Source organism: Triturus cristatus, chromosome 11 (genome assembly GCF_964204655.1).
Source record: "Triturus cristatus chromosome 11, aTriCri1.1, whole genome shotgun sequence".
In the NCBI taxonomy this organism is placed as follows: Eukaryota; Metazoa; Chordata; class Amphibia; order Caudata; family Salamandridae; genus Triturus; species Triturus cristatus.
This window is the reverse complement of record NC_140594.1, coordinates 120,748,220-120,770,423: the sequence shown is the minus strand read 5'-3', so window position 1 is coordinate 120,770,423 and position 22,204 is coordinate 120,748,220. Positions and strand designations below refer to the sequence as shown.

The 22,204-nt window shown below is 44.6% G+C and overlaps 1 protein-coding gene across 11 annotated transcripts in view; it reads left to right on the top strand.

Annotated features, from left to right (window-relative positions):
- The window catches only part of DEPDC5 (DEP domain containing 5, GATOR1 subcomplex subunit), a 628,116-nt gene that overhangs the window by 45,177 nt on the left and 560,735 nt on the right, over window positions 1-22,204 (top strand). For all 11 annotated transcript variants that reach the window (XM_085634591.1, XM_085634584.1, XM_085634590.1 and 8 more), the window contains exons 5-9: window positions 8,761-8,846; window positions 9,266-9,349; window positions 14,735-14,784; window positions 15,918-15,987; window positions 20,476-20,554. In XM_085634591.1, coding sequence (XP_085490717.1) covers window positions 8,761-8,846; window positions 9,266-9,349; window positions 14,735-14,784; window positions 15,918-15,987; window positions 20,476-20,554 — 369 coding nt within the window. The remainder of the gene's footprint in view (window positions 1-8,760; window positions 8,847-9,265; window positions 9,350-14,734; window positions 14,785-15,917; window positions 15,988-20,475; window positions 20,555-22,204) is intronic.

The window sequence follows — 22,204 nt, the reverse complement described above, 5'->3', positions numbered from 1 at the left end:
GGCCCTGCCCTCAGCCCTGGTTATGCCATGGATAGGTGGTTGCTGCGTGGTGGTAACTATCACAGGGCGTTGTACTCGCGGTCTCTGGACTCGTCCCTCACGGGGCCTACTGGGGTGGCGGTGCGTGTGTGGAAGATGGCAACTGACTCGCTGGGCTGGAAGGATAGGCTCACCCTCGCTACCCCGTTGTTTGAATCTGAAAGATTGGGCAGGCTTTGGCATACGAAAGGTTTTGACAAATGGGACCTGATCGGCATCTCCAGGGTTGGAGATGTGCTGATTAAGGGGAGGGTGAAGTCCTTTGAAGAGTTGCAGAAGGAGTATGAGCTGGGGGCTTCCGAGTTTTTCCGCTATGTTCAGGTGCGTCATGCCCTCCGGTCAGTCCTCTTGGAGGGTGAGAAGGTGCCTGAGTTTTCTCCTTTGGAGGACCGGATCCTTGATGGCCATATGCCTGAGAGCACGATCTCGCTCATCTACAAGAAATTGATAAACGTCCGGGCGGATGCGCTTCTGGGGCTGCGGGACCAGTGGACTAGGGATGGGCTCGAGTTGGATGATGAGGATTGGCAGTCTGCTGTTTCCTCTCCCAAGGAGGTTGCGATCCCGTCGCGTCTGAGGTTGGTGCAGCTCAAAATACTGCATCGAGTGTATGTGACGGGGCCAAGGCTGGTTCATATGGGTTTCTCTGAGGAAGGCCTCTGTAGGAGGGGATGCGGTATGGTGGGTACCTTCCTGCATATCATCTGGGAATGTGGTGTCATCGCGGAATTCTGGAGGAGAGTCCATGCAGTGATGGGGGAGGTGACAGGCATTGCTATGCAGCCGGAAGCGCGGTGTTGTCTCCTGAATGTCTGGGGGCCCACTGATCACAATGCGGCGCAGACCCAATGGGTGACTCTGGGTAACATGGTCGCTAAGAGAGATATAGCGCGATTGTGGGGCTCCGTGGGGCCCCCCACATTGACCGCGTGGAAAGAAAATATGGATTGGAGTATGCTCAGGGAGAAGACAGTGTATTGCGCTAGAGGCCGCCCTCGGAAGTGGCACGCCATCTGGGGGAGGTGGAATCAATATAGGGGGGGAATATGTCTTGCCCTTGATTTGGATCCCCCCGAGGAACAACTTTCTTCTTGATATTCTTTCCAGCTCAGTATATAAGATGTGGTGATTAATTGACTGCTTGGGCCTCTGCTGTCCCCCTTCTTTCTCTTATCATAGAACTGTGACTGTTAGATGATTGGGGTCTGACCTCCCCTGGGGGGCTTTCACCATGGGCACTCAGTGTTTTTGCCTTGCTGGGGTTTGTTGTGTGTTTGTGTTTATTTAAAAATGGAATCTTTTCACTGCTCCTTTAATGCAATGTGGACGCTTCTTTGTCCTTCTCTGTCGAAGCTGCCGAACCTCCGGGTTGTCGGCTGAATAGCTGTGTCCAGACTCTTGACAAAATAAAGGTTTTTTTAAAAAAAAATTAAAAAAAAAAAAAAAAATCTGCTACCAGGAAATTGACCCAGATCAGGGCATATAAATTCTCCCTACTTCCACGGACAGAGTAATTTCACAGATACACGCACATACACTCATCATACGCTTGGGTCCATTTCACTAACATACACTCAGATTACTCTACCTATACCAACCATGGGAGAAAACACCTCTTAAACACCCTGCATCTAGAGTGAGGTCAATGAGACCAAATTGACACTGTCTTGAGTCATGATTTAAACAACAATAATCACAATAGAGTACTCAATAAAGGACAAGAAATAACCACCAACACTGTATTTAAAATAATGGTACTTTATCTAAATTAGTTCAAATGGAAAGGCAATCAAAATAAAATCATTATTCTCATAGTTACCTATTCTAGCTAAATGTCATAAATGGGTCAGGACAGGTCTCTCAGTAGAAGTCTCCCAAGTCACCGTCCTCACAGCATCGATCCTCACCAACACAGGTTTGGGAAGAAGTGGCCTCAGAATCCCGAATGCAATGACCACGGACCCTCTCTAGTCTAGTATATTTATAACAAAACTTACAAAATAAAGCAACATAAAATGTTCTAAATTTCCGTTGAGCCGCTGAGCAGAGCGAGCAGGAAAGGATGTAGCATCGCTACATTTGGAAAATCTCCGCTCAGAAAAAATCACAAAAATAAAAAGACGGAAGAAGGAAACTGGAGTTTGCAAATGTAACTTTTACAAATGTTCTTCCTTGGAACCATCATGAAAACCACTACTGTAATCACAAAGTTCATTGTGGCTCTCTTTTCCTCCAAGGTTACTTGGATGTTTGCCTGGAGTCGCTGTCATCACGGAAACTTTCAAAACTCCAGCAGAAGCCATAGTCAGATGACTTTCAACAAGGCCTCTCGTCATCCATTTCACTCGAGCACAGGCTGTAAACGGCAGCCATTTTCTCTTAGGCCAAAACGAACCATCTTAATCGAAAGAAATACAAACAACGTTACTACATCATCGCAATGATTAAACAGTGTTAATTCCCACTAATACCCTTATGTGTATGTAATTAACTAGCCATCTGCAACATTTTTAAGCATTAGTACACGTTATTTCAAAAGCGTTTTGTGCTTAAAACAAACAGCACTTAGCAACATTCATTTAATAAAACCTGCACATTATTATTAAGCAACATATATGCATTCCCACGTGTAATTCTCTCTGTTAATCATGTTGGTTAATCAGAATTTTCACACAAGACACATAAATACTAATTATGAATTAGTATTTTTAATCACGACTTATAGACAAAACTGGAGCTTAAAAACCCGATAAATTTTCAACAGAAAACTCTGCTCCAGCAATCACCTTAGAACATACTACAATTCCTAAAATGAGCATGGTACCATCAACAAATGATTTAAATTGTAACTAAAGTCTTAAAACCTTCTATTAACTGCAATGCTTTTTAATGAGGTGCTATCATGTATATTGGTCCCAAGATGGCTGCCAACACTTCTTGGATGAAGTGCTGACAGCCAATCAGATCTCACAATGAGATGTGTGGTTAGGCTCCGCCCAGATATGTATATGATTTTACTTTTGATTTTCTCAGGAACTACTGAACGGATTTACACCATATATGCAAAAGGCACATGCCTGACCTGAGGACTACCTCTTTGCCAAATTTCAAGTAATTCTGTTCAGCCGTTCTGGCTGTAGCTGTGTCTAAATGTCTTATGGAAAAATGCATGGGGAAAACGCGTTTTGGGACCCCCTTTTTTCTCGGCCCCCGCTTGACGAATCACCCCGAGACTTTCAGGGTAGGAGCTGAACGGAGCGCCCCATTCGTTTTGAAAATTTCGCGAGGATTCGTCAACCGGCGCCAAAGTTATTCAAAATAGAATTTTGAGATTTCCTATGGAAACTAGGTTGTAACTATAACTATCTACTGGCGACCGCCAGTAGATAATATATATATGAGTAAAGTTCAATCCACAGTAGGAAAGGGGCGGCACTCCGTCCTGGTGTTCAAGGTATGTTTAATCGCTCACAAACGCAGGCGTGCGGCGTTCAGCGGAAAAACTTCTTCGTATATATATATATATATATATATATATATATATATTATCTACTGGCGGTCGCCAGTAGATAGCTATAGTTAGGACCGTGTTTCCATAGGAAATCCGCAACATTCTATTTGGAATAACTTTGGCGCCGATTGACGAATCCTCGCGAAATTCTCAAAATAGGTGGGGCGCTCCGCTCCGCTCCTTCCCTGAAAGTCTCGGGGGGATTCGTCAAGTGGGGGCTGAGAAAAAGGGGGGGTCCCAAAACGCGTTTTCCCCATGCATTTTTCCATAGGACCTTTAGTCCGAGCTACAGCCCGAACGGCTGAACAGAATTACTTGAAATTTGGCAGAGAGGTAGCCCTCAGGTCAGGGATGTGCCTTTTGAAGGTCTCGTGTAAATCTGTTCAGTATTTCCTGAGAAAATAGCATGTAAATCAATATATATATCTATGGGCGCGCTCCGAGCGCGTACCGTAAGCTTACCGTACGCGCACGCCGCCGTGCACAAGCGCGATTCTGATTGGTTGTTAGATCTAAGTAAACATTCGAATCGGTCGAAACCAGGAAGTGTCGGCCGCCATTTTATCTCTCGCACTGTGAGGAGGGGTTAAAAACAAAGGTGGATAACGTGAAAAAGGGGCAGGCTGGACAGTTCCTGACCCCCTAGCCTTGGTCAGGGGGTCCCAGAAGGACCCCCAAGGGCAAAAATGTATTTTAATTTTTTTTCGAAAAATCACGGGGTGCGCGTACGGCGTACGGCGTAATCGGAAAATTCCGCGAACTTCGCGTAACGATTACGCGTACCGTGCGCGCACGGCAAAAAAAAAAAATGTGAAAAAGAAAGCTTAAAAAAAAATAAAAAAAATTGTGAGGTAAGGTTGGCTCTTAAAAGAGCCGTTGGGTTAATACAGGGATAGAGGAAAGAAAGAATGGGAATATTATGAGCGTCTACAAACATGCTGGTCTATCTTATTGTTAATAAGGGAAACACTGGTCTCCCCAAAAACAATAAGACCACAACATGTTGTACACCTCATTGAAACCCTCCGAAATCGAGGGTTAATGTCCACAGGAGCAGAAGAAGGTGATGCTCCCACCTCAGAGGAAGGGCTCAGCTGAGCTGCCGATGATGTACTCGGCTGAGCTTCTGAGGTTGGGCTCTGGTGACTTACTGAAGAGTTTTCTCCAGTATGTCGAGCAAAGGTCCTGGGATGTTTATCCCTAAGGTGTCTCATCATAGAGTGATTTCCAAAGGAATACTTCTTCCTTGGATTTCCTCTAGATAAAACACGGTCACAAAGTGTGCAAGTGACCAATGGAGCATTGACCTTTTTCTGCCCCTCTGGAAAAGTAAAATACTCCCATTCAAAAGAATTCTTTTGTTTCCTCCTTCTCTGGATGATGGTGGTGCTGCTAGCCTCACTCTCAGAAGAGGTCTGCTGTTCTGCCATTGTATCTCAATGTCAATCCAGCTCCTTCTCCTAGGGGATCTCAAGCAGTAATGAGGGGAATGGGTGTGGTGTTGGAAGTTTCTGGAACTGAAAGTAGTTTAAACCAATGAAAAGTGTTCTTTGTGGGTCACATGACCTACCGTGCGCGCTCCGTAAGCTTACGGTACGCGCTCGTAAACAAGTACGCATGCGCAAACGTAACGCTTACGGAGCGCTTACGGGGCGCGTACGTATGACGCACTCGCGCATGTGCATTACACGCACCCGCGACGTTGGTTCTGCGCAACGCGCATGCGTGTACGCGTACGTCACGTACGTATCACGTAAGCGCACCATACTTATGACGTACGGAGCGCGTAGCGTCAGCTTACCGTACGCGCACGGCAAAAAATGCATAAAAAAAAATAAAAAAATTAGCATTTAAAAAACCGTACAAATTCACTGAAAAAACCATAGGTTACACACACGTTATCGTTAGGAATTAGCATTTAAAAAACTTTGCAAATTCACTGAAAAAACCATAGGTTTCACACATGTTATAGTTAGCTGGACATTTCATTCGTGATAAACCAATGAAATTCCCCCGTTATAGTTAGTGCAGGCAACTATAACTCACGCGACCGCAATCCTCTGCTGATGACGTCAGATATTACATCACTGATGACATATGTGTCTTTCTGAAAAAAAAATATTTGTAATATATGTATAGCTAAAAATTAATGGAAGAAGACATGGGTAAATAAGTGTCTAAATACAGTGTTGTAATATCTGACGTCATCAGCAGAGGATTGCGGTCGCGTGAGTTATAGTTGCCTGCACTAACTATAACGGGGGAATTTCATTGGTTTTTCACGAATGAAATGTCCAGCTAACTATAACATGTGTGAAACCTATGGTTTTTTCAGTGAATTTGCAAGGTTTTTTAAATGCTAATTCCTAACTATAACGTGTGTGTAACCTATGGTTTTTTCAGTGAATTATATATATATATATATATATATATAAAGAACACACTATGGAACCTCAGCGTCAGTGGCATTTGAAAAGGAGCAGCATCTGACGAAGGCAAAAGCCGAAACGCGTAGTGCAAATCCTTTTAAAATCAAATAAACAATGATCCTTTTTAACCCCGCCGTGCCGCCCTGTCTGCTTTGATGGAGGAAGACTGTTTTTTGGATATTAGCGTGGAGCCATAACACGCAAGGGTGGCCCTCCCGCAAGCGTCTTGGGAACAATGGCATTTACCCAGACCGCCTCTCACCCCAGAGGTATGGAGAACTCGCTATCAGTGATAGTCCATGACCACATGGAGAGACTACGTTACTTCAACGATGTCCCGGGTCTGCAACCAACGGGACTGCGAGGTTGGGAGTGAGGATTCGAGAGGTTCATTTTTGCCCAGGAATACGCTGTGACTCTTACCTGACGACGTTTCCAGCCAGCCTCCAACTGGATGCACCGAGAAAATCTGGCTAAACGGGACCACCACGATGTGAACCAACTGCATGCTGGGAGCTGTAGTCTTCTAATGTCGAACTGTTGGTGATTCCCGTGAAACGAAGCTCAGGTGTGCACCATACTACTTCGGATGAGCCGATATAAAGAACACACTATGGAACCTCAGCGTCAGTGGCATTTGAAAAGGAGCAGCATCTGACGAAGGCGAAAGCCGAAACGCGTAGTGCAAATCCTTTTAAAATCAAATAAACAATGATCCTTTTTAACCCCGCCGTGCCGCCCTGTCTGCTTTGATGGAGGAAGACTGTTTTTTGGATATATATATATATATATATATATATATATATATATATATATTACCTACTGGCGGTCGCCAGTAGGTAGTTATAGTTAGGACCACGTTTCCATAGGAAATCCGCAACATTCTATTTTGAATAACTTTGGCGCCGGTTGACGAATCCTCGCGAATATTTCAAAATAGGTGGGGCGCTACGCTCCGCTCCTACCCTGAAAGTCTCGGGGGGATTCGTCAAGCGGGGGCTGAGATAAAAGGGGGGTCCCAAAACGCGTTTTTCCCATGCATTTTTCCATAGGACCTTTAGACACAGCTACAGCCCGAACGGCTGAACAGAATTACTTGAAATTTGGCAGAGAGGTAGTCCTCAGGTCAAGGAAGTGCCTTTTGTAGGTTTGGTGTAAATCTGTTCAGTATATTCTGAGAAAATAGCCTTTAAATCAATATATATATCTGTGGCAGCTTACGGTGCGCTTACCGTACGCGTACGGTGGCGTGCGCGAGCGCGATTCTGATTGGCCCTTAGATCTTAGTAAACATTCGAATCGGTCGAAACCAGGAAGCGGCGGCCGCCATTTTCTCTCTCGCACTCTGACAGGGGGTTGAAAAACAAAGTGCAAATCATGTAAAGGGGCTGTTTACACAGCTCCCAAGCACCTAGCCATGTCGAGGGAGTCCCCAACGATCCCCCAAGTGAAAAAAGGCAAATTTAAATTTTTCGAAAATTTCGCCGATTACGCTTACCGTACGCGTACGGTAAGAAATAATAAAAAAAAAAAAAAAAATATCCACATTCTCCCCACCCCGTGTGCAAAAGTTGCCCGAAGGGCACCTTTTGTGCATGGCTCATCAGAGATAAACAAAACATATATTTTACCTGTCACAACGATGCTCATCATATGACCTCCATGTGCGCACGGTGCGCGAAGCGCATCGTGCGTTCATGGCCCATCTAGCGTAACGTGGGCACGCGGTGCGCGAAGCGCACCGCGTGCTCACTGTGCACGCACGGTGCGCGAAGCGCACCGTGCGCGCACGGAACGAACTGCGTTAAGTGGGCGCGCACGCCACAAATGGCGTAAAGTAACTTAGCATTTAAAAAACCGTACACATTCACTGAAAAAACCATAGGTTTCACACACGTTATAGTTAGGAATTAGCATTTTAAAAACCTTGCAAATTCACTGAAAAAACCATAGGTTTCACACATGTTATAGTTAGCTGGACATTTTACTGATAAAAAACCAATGAAATTCCCCCGTTATAGTTACTGTAGGCAACTATAACTCACGCGACCGTAATCCTCTGCTGATGACATATGTGTCTTTATGAAAAAAAAATATTTGTAATATATGTATAGCTAAAATTTAATGGAAGAAGACATGGGCAAATAAGTGTCTAAATACAGTATTAGCATCAGCAGAGGATTACGGTCGCGTGAGTTATAGTTGCCTACAGTAACTATAACGGGGGAATTTCATTGGTTTTTTATCAGTAAAATGTCCAGCTAACTATAACATGTGTGAAACCTATGGTTTTTTCAGTGAATATATATATATATATATATATATATACATACACACACACACTAATTCAACTTCTGAAAGCTTCTTATCTTCGCAAACTTTCAAGCAGGAAACGGACGCCCATTCATTAGTGCTATTTTTTATTTAGTGCAAATGCCGCCATGACACGTTTCGGGCTCAACAACCCTTGATCACATGATACATCAACTATATAAATTACTGGTCTGATTTATGACTTTTGCATATTATAGACATATTATGAAGTTTTTGGAGAAGTTACTGCGTTTGCGTGCATTTCATGTTGTTGATGAGGATGTCTTTTGGGATCTATGGTGCAGAGTGTTCAGGAATTAGTACAGAGCTTAATATATTCATGTTTTGGCTCTTGAGCAATATGGGAAATCGAAAGTGGTGTTGTCTGAGGTGTTAATAACAGGAAAATTTTGGAATTTAGCTCTTGTGGCCACTGTTTGACTGGTCAGTGTTTTTCTTCCATATCAGAGACAATCAGTGTTGATCAGACGGTGGCACAGGTGTTCCGTCTCAGACCCTATCAAGATGTCCATGTAAACGTTGTTGACCCTAAGGTAAGTTGGCAACCATCCAAAATCAAAAGGCATCTGCGAGCTCTTCATTAGAAATTTTTATATAATGATGCATTTTTGTAATATATTGAAATAAGTGTATGAAATAGACAATGTGTAATGAAATAACGAGATTGTATAAATAAGTGCGGTAGGTCAATCATAATATGATTAATTTCAACGTAGAAGAAATACAGGTTAGCAGGATGGTTTACTTTTGTGCCAACACAGAGTAGGTGATTTGATTAATTTAAATTAAATTGTTCCTAGTCATGTCTGCCAAGTGTTGCACCTATAGTGTACGTGGTGTAGTGTCACTGGATTGGAGAGGATGATTGATGGGTCATTCTTTGGCTGAAATCTTAGTGGACTGTGGATGACATCAAGAAGCGACATCTGTTGATCTTTGCATCTCTTTGTAGGATGTTACTCTAGACCTCGTGGAGCTGACCTTCAAGGACCAGTACATTGGGCGTGGAGATATGTGGCGGCTGAAACGAAGTTTGGTGAGCTTCTCTTCTACTCCACTCCGCAGAAGTAGATTCTCTTGTGTCACAGCAAAGGACTGCTGTGTTGCTGTGAACAAGTTATGATTGTTGGACGGAAAGTAGCGCTGTTGGCATACAGTGCTTTCCCAAAGGCTGGCTGTCCACAGTGTGTATTAGTAGGAGAAAGTGTCTTGGAATGCTGAAAGGGCACCCTCCTTTTGGGGTCCTTGGGTGGTTTATAGCATTCAGTGTGCTCCTAAGATAGAGGAGACCCAAAGGGAAACAGGCATTGGCAAAGACAGTTGGTCTGTGTGAGAAGTTGGCCTGGCATATGCTGGTCACTAGTTATAGTGGCCACCTTGCACCAGTCCAATTCGACTCTTATGGTAGATAGGTTTAAGACAACCTTTTAAAGAAAGCTATCCTAGTGGTAGCTGTGGAGAGCAGCCTTCAGGCTAAGTCTCAGAGGAATGTAAAGCAGCTTGTTTTACCTTATAATCTCTTGAATTACCAAATGAAAGGGCACCACACAGGTATATATATCAAATATATATGTATTTATTACTAGACACACTCTACTAATCTCTTTATGAGATTAGAACCAGGTACACATTCCATATGTCAACGTTTCACAATAAATTAAGCACAAATATGGCTGGAGCCCTAGGGGCGTACCAGACCATATACTAAACAAGCATTAAAAATGCAGTCGGTCTCGCCTTTAATTAAGTTAAAGCCATTTGCTTTGCTATACAATACCATTAGCAAAGCAAATGGCTTTAACTTAATAAAAGGCGAGACGTATTGCATTTTCAATGCTTGTTGAGTAGAGATATCAAGGAAGAATTTGAGAAGTAGCTGGATGCGAGATACGTCATTAACTTGCTGGTAAGATTTTAAAATGTTGTTTCTAACAGTCTCGCAAATACGCGTTCACTGAACGCAAAATTTGAATCCTGGAATTGTAAGCGTGTTGAAATAATTCAAAAGCTGTCCGTGCAGAACAATAGCAGAAAGTAGGTAGGCAGGGGCGTATTAACAACTGCAAAGCGCTGCAGCCACTCAACATGAACAAAGGCAACCACTACACGGAGCTGACAAATGTGAGAATAAGGAAGTCGACCAGCGCTCGTGAAAACAAAAGCAGCAGCCGCACGGTGCTCGAGGAGGATAAGAGAACAGCCTTGTAGAGAAAATAGGTTGTTGCTGCGTGTGCACTTCAAGAGCCAGGCTGCTCAGCGGTTAAATATTCAATATGCATTTATGCAATAAAGCGTAGTATGGCCTGACATAATAACTCAGTCTGTAAAGTCTGTTAACTAACATGCAGGTCCAGCGGGCGAATGATTAAGCGCTGTAAGGTAGTCTACTTCTAACAAGCATTGGCAACGTGGCCGTGGAAGTAACGCGGCCGCAAAAGCGAAAGTAATCGCGATCGCGGGACGCGCTCTGTGGTGGAGAGGGGCAGAGCGAGGCGCTAGGGAGAGCAAGGGAAAGGAAAGGGTGCCGGGAGGAATGAGCCATGACAAACTAGCCCTGTGGTGGGGGAGGGACAGTTGTGAGAGGCGCCATGAGGAAACAATCTCTCGGCATGCTGTGACGGGGCGGGGGAGCGCATTCCAGGCGGGGGAGCGGACCCTTTGAAGTATGATGCCGAGGCTGTGGCTACACGTGCACGCGCCAGTGGGCTGAAGCGCTTCCCCAAACGGATTGAATGGCGGCACGATGCACGTGATTGTGCGCCTGCTCGCCATGCAATCCACTTTTGGGAGCACTTTGAAATGCCCCTCTTACTAGAGTCTTGCCTAGCGATTGCCTAAACGCAATAGCTAGGCGAGACCTAAAAAGTGGTATAAGGATGTCGACTTGCAAAATAACAAGGCCTAGGGCCTGGGGAATCGCTGGGGCTTCACTACTGCAGTGTTAGCAGGTAAGTAACAGGCCCACGGGAGACGCGTGCAGTGTGTGAACACAGCCGCGGTTTTCCTATTGGTTATAATGGTGCAAGTCGCGGTTAGATTTGTACAGTTCTAGGGTACTTCTAGGAAAACTACAAGTAAGCCACTTACAAGGTAAGTATTTCGAGAGCCAACACACACTTGGGCACCGGAGTGCACGAGTTACCTCACCCAGGGAAGCCGGGTGCATAGGTGTCTTTTGGTGTCGGGTCGCGTCGCTGTTTTCTATGGAGACCAAAGAAGACTTGCTGCTTGCGTCGTCTGAAGAAGTGTCCGGTGGAATCCGAAGGTGGATTCAAGATGGATGAGACCTGAAAATTGAGGGGACAGTGTTCAAAGTCACTTGCCAGTGACCGGTGGCCAGCAAGATGTATGACCAGAGATGTCGCGTCGATTCAGGTTGTTGATGGTGTTTTGACTCTTCGCTCACAAGGTCCAGGTCCAGGAGAGATCGACGATGACCAGCAGCTGGATTTAGTGTCCCACGACGTCTGCAGCTGATGGCGGTGTCGGCAACCGGATTGGAGCCAACAAGCGTTGGCAAATGCAAGTCTTGTGTAGACTGAAGAAAGTCGATGGTGCAGACCAGCAAGGTCTGAGGGACTCACCCAGCGAGGGTAAGTGAGGGCAGGCCCGGAGCAACCAGGAGAGCCCTTTGAGTCATTGAGAAAGTCTTCGGGGGACCCACTAGCCAACGGGCAAGTGATCGCGAAGACGCCACCACAGGAAATGCTTCACAGGAGCCCACGGTCATTCGGGACTGGGTAGGCCGCTGATTTTTGGTGCAAGACCTGCTGGGGGCTTGGGCCACAAATGGTCAAATGCACAAGTTCGTAGAACGTTGTTTAGGGTTTGCACTCGACAATAGTGCACGTTCCACGGGTATTGCTGTTCCTCGTCACTCGTGGGGTCCAGGCGCCACAGCTTCGCTGGGGACTCAAAATGGGCGTCGAGAGGTCAGGAAATCTGCTTCCGGGTCGCAGGGACTTCGGACTCCGGCGGGAGCGGGAAAGTTTGCAACCGTTGATTAAGGTTTTTGGTACCTGCCAAGCAGGGGAGTCACTCCTTGACTCCAAGGGAGATTCTTCTGTCTTCCAAAGGTAGTGGAACGTCGAAGGGCCAGGATTCTTCTTTGTAGAGCGTCGTCCAAGGTTATCTGATCTGTAAGGGCAATGCTTGCTATCTTATAGTGAAGATAGGGGAGGGACTAGCTCTAGGACCACTCCTCTAGGAGGGTCCGGGGAGGGGGTGGTTACACCCACTTCCCTTTGTCCAGTTTCGCGCCAGAGCAGGGACAGGTAGCCCCTGAACCGGTTTGAGCTGGCATATGCACAGAGGAGCCTACTGCTCCCCCAGTGCAGGACTTCAAAGCACTCTAGGAGTGCACCCACCCAGCTCCAGTACACTAAATCCTGTCTGGAAGGTGGTGACAACTCCCTGTGACAGGATGCTTTTTGTTGGGCCTCCTCCACTGCGAGTTTCAGTCAGCAGCAGGAGGGCAGCCCAGTGTCTGTGCTGGTGGCATCCATTTTGTGATGCCAGGGCTCTATAGGATTTCTATCGCTTTACATGTCGTCCCCTCTAGAAGGGTGGGATCATTCTCCCACATCATGGACTGATGTGGGGGTATGATTCCAAGTTGTTTGACACCAAACACAACATGTTTTGATGCAGTCATTCCAAAGTTAGCATTTTAATGCATTTAAGAGTATATGGTTTAACCGCATCCACAAACAGCCATAGAGAATAGACTCTGGTAGCTGCAGAGGGGCCCTCCTCAGGCAGAGGCACCCCCTCACACTGTAAACCAAGCACTCTGCCCTCAGGATTGATAGGGCCTGCCATAGGGGTGGCTGATAGGTTTATATGTGTGTGTATGGTGAGATATAGGAACCTATATCTCAGTGAGGAGTGCTAACACTACCTCACACAGGCTGCAGTAGCAGGCCCGTGGTGTCAGATTGAGTCTGCTTCCCAGGGGTGGCATAATACATGCTTCAGCCCCTGGTAGGCCTGTGATGTACCAATGCCCTAGGTACCTAAGGTACCATATACTAGGGGCTCATAAGGTACCACAGTATCCAATCACTAGTGCATCTAATATGCACACCAAGTCGTTTAGAGAGAACAGAGAGACTGGGGCCCTGATTAGCAGGGACCCAGCCAGACTATAGCCAGAAACCAGTGTATACATCAGAAAAAAAGTGGGGGCAACATAAGTGCAGATCCTACTCTCCTACAGTCTGGTCCTGTCAAACTATGAATATTTCTGGTGTGATCGTTAATTTTTGGTTTATTTTTTATTGCAAGCCTATGCAGGTAAATAAAAAAATGTGGTCTGGAGCAGTGGATGTAAAGCTCCTGAGGAATGGGTATGGGGGCTGCTACACACTAAGAAAAGTAAAGAAGTGTCTCGCCAGCTCTACCAGTAAAATGCACTCATTTACAAGATGCACATGTGATTGAGCAAAACTGCGGTCACTGAGAGGCCAATATTTACAGTGGCTGGGGTGGGCAGCCCATTGTCAAGCACTGTATGATATCTTCTGGATGGAAGCAAAATGTGAATGACACTTAAATAGACGGTGGCTAAAGGGGCTGACCCAATGCCCCTTTATGTATTTATATGTATGCATTGTTTTTTATTAATTTTATATTTACAAGGTCCTAGCAGATAGCTAAATCTACAAGGCCAGACATTTAAAAAGACACACTTGAGACATGGGGTGAAGCAGACCTTCTGGTTGGGGGGTGAAAGACAGAGACATCTCCTATGGTAATTAGAAGAAGCTCTCCAATCGAGGATGAAGAAGCCCTGGTGAATCTTGGGTCAAGGGAAATGCATAGTGTAACGGTTGTAAGCGACCATCTCCCTCTGGAGTGCTGGGAATCATTATCCACCTTCTAGGAATATGTAAAGTGAGAAGCAGGGAGCCTGAGTTACAGAAACAACTCTACTGTGAAGACAAGGCTGTGGGAAGGGCTGACATGACCCATTGCCACTGAAGAGGATAAGGGCTTATGGAAAGTGTAGAAAAAAAACCCATCCTACTGAGAATAAGGAAGTTTAAACTGTGGCAGACAGTTCTCCTGAAGGGGAGGGTCAGGGAGAAGGATGAATTAGCCACTTTTGGCTGTGCTACTGAGGAAGAGGAAGTAGGGGGGTGTAAATTGGGAGAAGTCACACTTGAGAGGGGTTTGTGGGCATAGAAACAAAAGAGGAAGATAAAGAGGTGCAGGTAGATGGGGTGGTGTGCCATGTAGACTTTCATTGTACAGATGTAATTGGGCTGAAAGGAGTTGGTTACTAATATATTGGGTGAGGGGGATTTCATAATGTGACGAGAGAAGAGAGGGAGGGATTTAATATTATGCTGAGCGGCATGGGGGTAACTTTGGAAGGGTGTTTTGTGATTTTTGTATCCCCCTCTTCTTTCACTCCCAGGTCAGTACATGTGCGTACATCACACAGAAGGTGGAGCTTGCTGGCATCCGGTAAGTGCTGAACTGTGATTAACTTCTACAGAGTTCCCATCACTATCTGGTCTGAAACAGTGGTCAGAGTGATAACAGATAAGACTCAGTGCAGCCAAGTGTAAAACTAGGCATTTTGTAGGAGACAAACCAGCGGCAGCAGTGCAGGGGAAGGGAGGGATTGAATGTAAACAGTGGAGCAAACTGAAGGCAGGCTTTACAGTAAACTGAAAAGAATGGCTGATAGAAACAAGGGAAGAACATTAGGAAACAGGCAAAGGAAAATTAAGAAATGGAATTTAGGAATCTGAAAGGAAACACCAAAAGAAACTGAAGGCAATTGAGGAAGGAATCAGAAGACAAGAAATCAAGAGAGCTGATGGGAGAAACTGAAGTGAGAAAAGAGGGATAGAAGGGAAGCAAAGGGGAAAACTCTTAAGAGAATCGAGGGAAGCAAAGGAGGGAAACTGAAGGGAAGTAACTGAGAAAACAAAACGGACACGAAGGAGAGAAACTGGAATAATATAATGGAGGAATCAGGAAGGATTCTGAGAAGCCCAAGGGAAACTGTTTAGGAAATTGAAGGAAAGCAGTGGAAAGAAGGAAAGGAAGTGATGAAGAGACATTGAAGTGTGTTATCAGCATGAGACTGAATGGAAACGATAGAGAAAGGAGAAACGAATAATGAAGTGAGATAATGGAGGAAAACAAAAGTTAAGTCAAGTAGAGAACCCAAAACAAACTGATGGAGGAAATTAAACTGGATTAAGAAATACATGTTTGAGAACATTGAAAAGAGCAGAGGAAGGGAAATGCAGAGCTATATTGCCAGAATACCGATTAGTAAATATTGAATTTCAAAAGTATCTTAGCAAAAATGTAAGTAAGTAGAGGTTTCCTATACTAAACTCCCCATTTATGTACCTTCATGCTATTATATATACAGGGCGTATAGATGTGGAGTCAGGAATAGTAAATCTGTACTCACCTATATATCCTTTACCGTGCCGATATTTTGGTCACTGATATTTTTGTAGCACAATATTCTTGCCGTCGATAATGTGTCTTACTTCCAGTATAGGAAAATGTGCTGTTTGACTTGTCGGGGCGGTTTCTTTAGAGCCTAAACTCCCGGTTATCGTTTCCCTTTGCAGGGCCCAGGCAGGGGAGCTGTGGGTAAAGAGCGAGAAGGTGACATGTGGGTACATCAGCGAGGACACGCGGGTAAGCGGGGGACTCTCGCAAGCGGCTGCTTATATCCGTGTTGTTCTACGGAGTTCATTCTTGGAAACAATTCCAGTGGTAACCGTGATACCAGACTTATTCTGGTTCAGCTACTCAATTGTATGCGTCCAGAATGTTTCCAGATTGTCATAATGTGTCTTCAAAATATGGTTATGTCTCTTTCTCCCTCCCTCACCCGCTCTCCCCCCCCCCTTTCTAATATACCATAGTGTGTACATTGGTATTGAGGGCCTGATGGCTCAATGGATTAATGCATCCATTGCAGGGATCTATGTTTGATTCCCCTGTGATAGGTTTGACCTTAGTCAGTCCAGTAGCCTTTCATCTTTCCAAGGTTCATAAAAGGAGTGCCATTGTCTTGAGTAACAACGAACATCTTGTATCTGCCAATATCGGCGAGATACGACCCTTGGAGTGAATTTACACTTTACAAATGGCCTATGATTAATTATTATTAGCATACTTCATCGAATACAAATAGTAATGTCTTAAAGAATGTTCTGTTCCAATGAGGAACGAATGCAGCAATGCTTTGTGTACTTTTTCGACATTTAATAAAACAATTACGATCTAAAAAATAAATGCTTCCTATTCCTCTGTAGTGCAAGCCACATAGCAATTAATGGTCAAACCAAGAAATGTTTCATATTGTATTGATAGCACTGTAAAAGCAGTATTGTATTCTTATAGTGGTTAACTATAGACTTGGGAAACAGTAGCTGAATAAAAAAAAATACGCCCTTTTGTTTTCATTCCTCTTGCAGCGCAAAATTGTCCTACAAGAATAGCCCCAATCTGTTTTTTAGGTGAATCGGAGAAACTGGCATATTTTTGGCATTTTTTGTGGTTGTTCCTAGCAAAATGTGGTGCACGGGAGAACAAGCCAAACTGTCTGACCTGCCTTGAATGTGGCAGTTCACAGTGCTTCCGGGATTCTTGGCTGCCATCGCCTTGTTTTTCATGCTTGGCAGGCAGTAGCAGATGAGTGATGTCTTGTTGATTCATGCCGTGATGTGCTTCCTCCTGCTGTGGAATGAAAACGACATATCCTTCTTTCCCTAGTTAACTACTGTTACCATTCTGTGAACTAGCATGTGGTTCATGGCAAGTGCTCTGTTCCGCCTCGTTGATGGTCTAAGGCTGGTCTGGCCTGGATAAGCCGAGAGGCCAACCTGGCATTTACAAATCTCTCTAAATGTCCTTTGCACCCGCCAACCTGCACTTTATAGCGCACTCCCTCTGAAGGTGGTCAATGCCTGCTTGCTTTGTATACATCTTTTTCTATGAAGAGATCCTGCATTAGATTGCTTCGTATATCCCTTCTCTCTGGTGGAAGCCGTTGCCAGCCTGAAAGTATACCTCACTCTACGAAGGTGGCCTGCATCTGCCTGTCTACCCCACTCTCTCTGAAAGTGGCCATTGCCTGCTTGCTCCTATATTGTACTCTCTGTAAAACTGATCTACACAGTGTATACTGTATACCAGGCTTTGGTTAAAAGTGGCTAGTGATTGGCTGCCACATCCACCTCACTGTCTCTGTAGGTAGTCAGTGCCATGCAGCCTGCGTTGTATAACTGTCACTCTAAGGATACCTATTGCCTGCTCCACTGCACATACCTGTTACTGTCTCACAATGATTCCTGCTAAGTTGTTTCCACTGTTTGAGCTTTGGTGCCAATTTTTCCCGGGTATTACTTCATACACCTTGGGCCAGTGGCAGGCCTCAATCCGCTGTAAGCCGTTCCATTAGTCCACCCCAGGTCGGTTTGCATTCCCTTCTATGTCCTGGAGATGCTCGTTGGCCCCCTGTAAGGAGAGAAACAGAGGTTCAGATCCTTCCTCCTCCTCTGCTTCTCACCAGCTGCCCAGTAGGGTCCGTTCTTGTAGGGGTATCCTACCCACAAATCCTCCCCCTTTCCCATAGGTGGTTTTTATTTAGGAGGTCCGCCTTTCACTTCTTTAATTCTTCTTATTTGCTTTTGTCCAGAGTTCTGTTTCTGTGCTCCTCCTCTTTGTCTAGGTGGTTCTTCCCTCCAACATTCTTTTGACCTGTTCCTGTTTGGGACTCCTGCTCTAATCCCCACCCCTTTGTCTGTTATGTCCCTTTACTCTGCGAACCCTGAGCCATCATGCGTTTTCTGTTTTGTGGGCCAATCGTGAGAGCTTCATCAGGGCCATGTTTGGCATTTTGATCTACATCCTGCGTGTTCAGTCTGTCAAAGCTTCGCCCTGATGAAGCTCTCATGATTAGAGAGCACAAAGCGTTGGATGTTTGCTGTGATTATATGATTATCTTTAAACAAGAAAAATAAAGAAGTCTGTTACCACTACAAGTTGGGAATTCCTGGAATATTTTCTTATCTGAAGTCATGAATTCACTGTTAACATACATGCTACTCCAGAATGGTGTTGCCTCGCATCTATTCGAAATTGCATTTTGTTTAGGGTCTTGTACAGATGATCCTTCAAGGTGGGCAATACGTATATGGACTAAAAGGACATATCAGGTGGTGCAATTTTTCTTGCACCTTAACTGTCCAATTTGTTTGTGGGACTTGTATAATGCATCATATCAACCCTTATGCACCATATATTTTCCTAGCCCAGGTTTATTATACGGGAAGGGAGTTAGTCCACTGGGAGACATCAGGGATCAACAGTAAGGGATATGTTCAGAGAGGGTAGCCTGGCCACAGTTGAGACAATAGCAGAGGGGAATGGACTTGCCAGTGGACAATTTCTGTTGCATAGAGTTCCTGTAATGGCGTTGCACACACTATGGGAGATTACAGATACAGAACTGTAGACACATGAATTGATATACTTATTGTACACTATGGGAATGGTAGGATTTAATCGCCTGACTCTGTAAAGAGTTGTGGAAATCACAGAATTATCCCTGTGCGGATTAAGAGATAAATGATAACAAATAGGCTCGAGCACTTGCTGCTGAAACTCCCATCTCTCAGTATGTGGTGAAATCCTTTGTTGCCATTGGCCAATGCAGAGAGTGCGGCATTACCCAGAGAAGAGAAAAGAGGGCTGAGAAAGCACCCATACCACGCCAGTCGGATGACCTCCTGCACGTCCTTTTGCAAAGGGATACAATGACAGTAACCCACCGTGAATTACAGAAAATACATTTACAAACAAAACAAAGTGAGACTGCCATGGACTTACAGCAGTGGTTTGTAGACTGTTCACTTCAACCCGTAATGAAGTACCACTATTGTGACCAGAAGACAACGCCCACATACAGAGTAGGGTTTTGTGGTTTATATCAAGATTGCTGTTCCCCACTAGCCCTAAGGTGATGGCAAAGAAGGCCAGGACCCTCAGTGGCATTACTTTTTTTCGCCTCGTTCCTATGTTACGTAGCTTATCTTTAGTCTCCAAACATCCCTGTGACCTTCGTTTGACTCAAAATCGGGAAAGGTCAAACTCTGAGTGCTCCTGAGACCGTTTCCATCTCCTGCATACAACTCATTCGCTTCAGATCTCAATCCTACATAGTATCTTTAGCTTTAAGTCTTACTTTATTGGAGCACCCAGCTTGTGTTCTTTAAATCCCTCTGCAGTTCTTTTGACTTTTTTCCGCTCTTTTTACTTTACAATGTAAGTTCTCTGACTGTCCCGGGTTATCTCTTTGGTGTGAAACATCTGTCAAAAGAGACTCCTTCTGTCTCAGCACTAATACCCCGTGATCACCTGACTATTGCTATGCAGGAATTAAATAGAGAACTTCGATCACTTGTGGGTCCACAGGCTTTTGTTATAGTTTGCCATGTCAGTCCTCTCAATGTATCCATCTCTAAGGTTGGCCTGTTTACATCTGAGGCACATACCAAACTATACGTCCTCTGGAAGACGGCCACCATATTTGTATAGCTTTCTCTTTTGCCAGACAGTTGAGTCGAATATGTTGCATTGAGAGACTTCGTTTAAAACCTTATTTATTTTGGACATCTTGTCATACCTTAATGGACCCGTATTATTCAGTGGGCCAATTTATGATGGCAATGCACCCGTACTGAGTGGGCTGGTTGGCCACTTCACCCATATACCTTTCTGTGGCATGAACCTCCGACCCTAATTTGACCTTTGGCTTCTCAGCTGTTTTTCAGCTTCCTCCACTTTCTACGTCCTCCATAACATTTGAGTACTGTCACCAGCTAGTGAGTATGGCCGGTTGCCCGCAGTCTCATTAAGATGTGGTTTAAATCAATCCATTGTGGCGTGGGTGGGTGCCAAACTCCACATTATTAAGCCTTCGCCAGAACATCTTTTCTTAGATCATGTATCTTATCCCTTATGTTGTCCTTCCTTTCCTCCAAGCAAGGAGGGCCAAAACAAAACACAGAAAGCCCAAGATGTATCTCTGCACCTGGAAGAGGCTCCATCTGATTCTTAGATAGCTTCACTCCCACTCTGCCATTGATTAACCATTGTTTCCCTCTCTTTCTGCAGGTCGTCTTCAGATCCACTTCTGCAATGGTGTATATTTTAGTCCAGATGAGCTGTGAGATGTGGGACTTTGACATTTATGGTATGTATGGGATATTGCAGCAATACAGTTAGATACCAGTACCCGAGAGAAGAGAGGAAGGGGATGATCTGGCTTGGACACTGGGTAAAATGCAGAAATAAATGGTTGGCTGTACTGAGTGGAGGGGCACTGCTGGAGGAACACTGATGCACATTAAAGAGAGCTCATGGTGAGAGACCCATTGGTGCTGTATCATGAGAGTCATGAAATTATCGGAGTGGCCAACCCCTAGTCACACGAGCAGCTCCATTGAGGCGAAATGACGAGCATGGCTTGTGGGACAATAAGCCCGGTGGTTCATGGACAAGTAATGAGCACAGATCTCAAACCCCTGAACTATGAATATGGCACTTGTTTATTAATTTTGAACAATACCAACCATCTACCTTTGCACACCCAGGTGCTTCCCTTGAGCCCGGAAGGGAACACGTCTGTGGAACATAGGTGTGGAGCTTATTAGCACAGTCAATGATGTCACTTCTGCACCATAGGATCTTCATCACAGTCATAGATGTTTGAATCATTCTCTTTTCTTGAAGTCTTAGCCAAGGTACAATCTTTGCCATGTATATTATATTTACTTGTAAATGGATGAAGCAATGCAATGTTGATCTTTACATATGGACCACACATTTATGCACATCTACCTATCATTTCAAAGTAGAAAACAAGACAATGTCATTACAATAAATAACACATGCTGCTTCATGTCTTGAGTACTTATGTGTGATACAGTCTGGAGAGTGTGGCATGGGACAGAAGACAACCGTTAAATGCAGGGTTCTCTGAGGGCTGTAGTAGTGCTGTTTTTATTAGTGCTTTGATGTGCCCCCTGACTGTGCATGTGCTACATAAAAAACGTTATCACAAATGTAGATGTGAAAATAAGATTTAAAAGTCAATTACGTGTTGTGGAACAGCATATTTTCTGCATGCAAAGGGGTAGTTGACCTTGCGCATGACTCAAAATAACATTTAAAAACAAAGGAGCAAGTCAGGTTTGTTAGTGCATTTGAAACTAGCAGTTATTCAACAGATTTTAAACAAACAGTCTGCACTTAATTTTCTAATTCTTGGGTTTTAGGAGTTTAATACTTGAGGAATAACTAGCAATTGCAGCCCTATCGATGTCTCGGACTCATCAGAGCTCCATGTCTCTGATACCCACCAGCTTTGTTTGGGGAAGCTAATCACTGGATACACTTCCTTCCAGAAAGGAGGCACCGGACAGTACCTCAAGCCCAGAGCAGGTTTATCAAGTAAACCCAGTGAATGTTCCTGGCCTGACTCTTTTTTTAATTTGGTTTTAATAAATTGTTTTTAACATTACAGATATTGTGCATACCATCAGGCATGATATACCATATAAAAGTTGCAGTTTTCCCACCCGTCCCACCCCCTCCTATCTGGTTCTTCAGGTTATAACCCGAGTTGACATACAACTTAACTTTGCATCCCTGATTCCTGCCCATTGAGACCTGCTTCTTGCCACCAGAGGTTCCAGTTATTGCAGTTTTTCCGTATACATTCATGCCCTTTGTAAATAGCTATCTCTGTTCATAATTATTTGTACCCATACTCCACTCCAGTGCGGGGGATCCACATTCCTCCTCTTCTTGGTATGTTACGCTTAGCCACTAGGAATCCTAT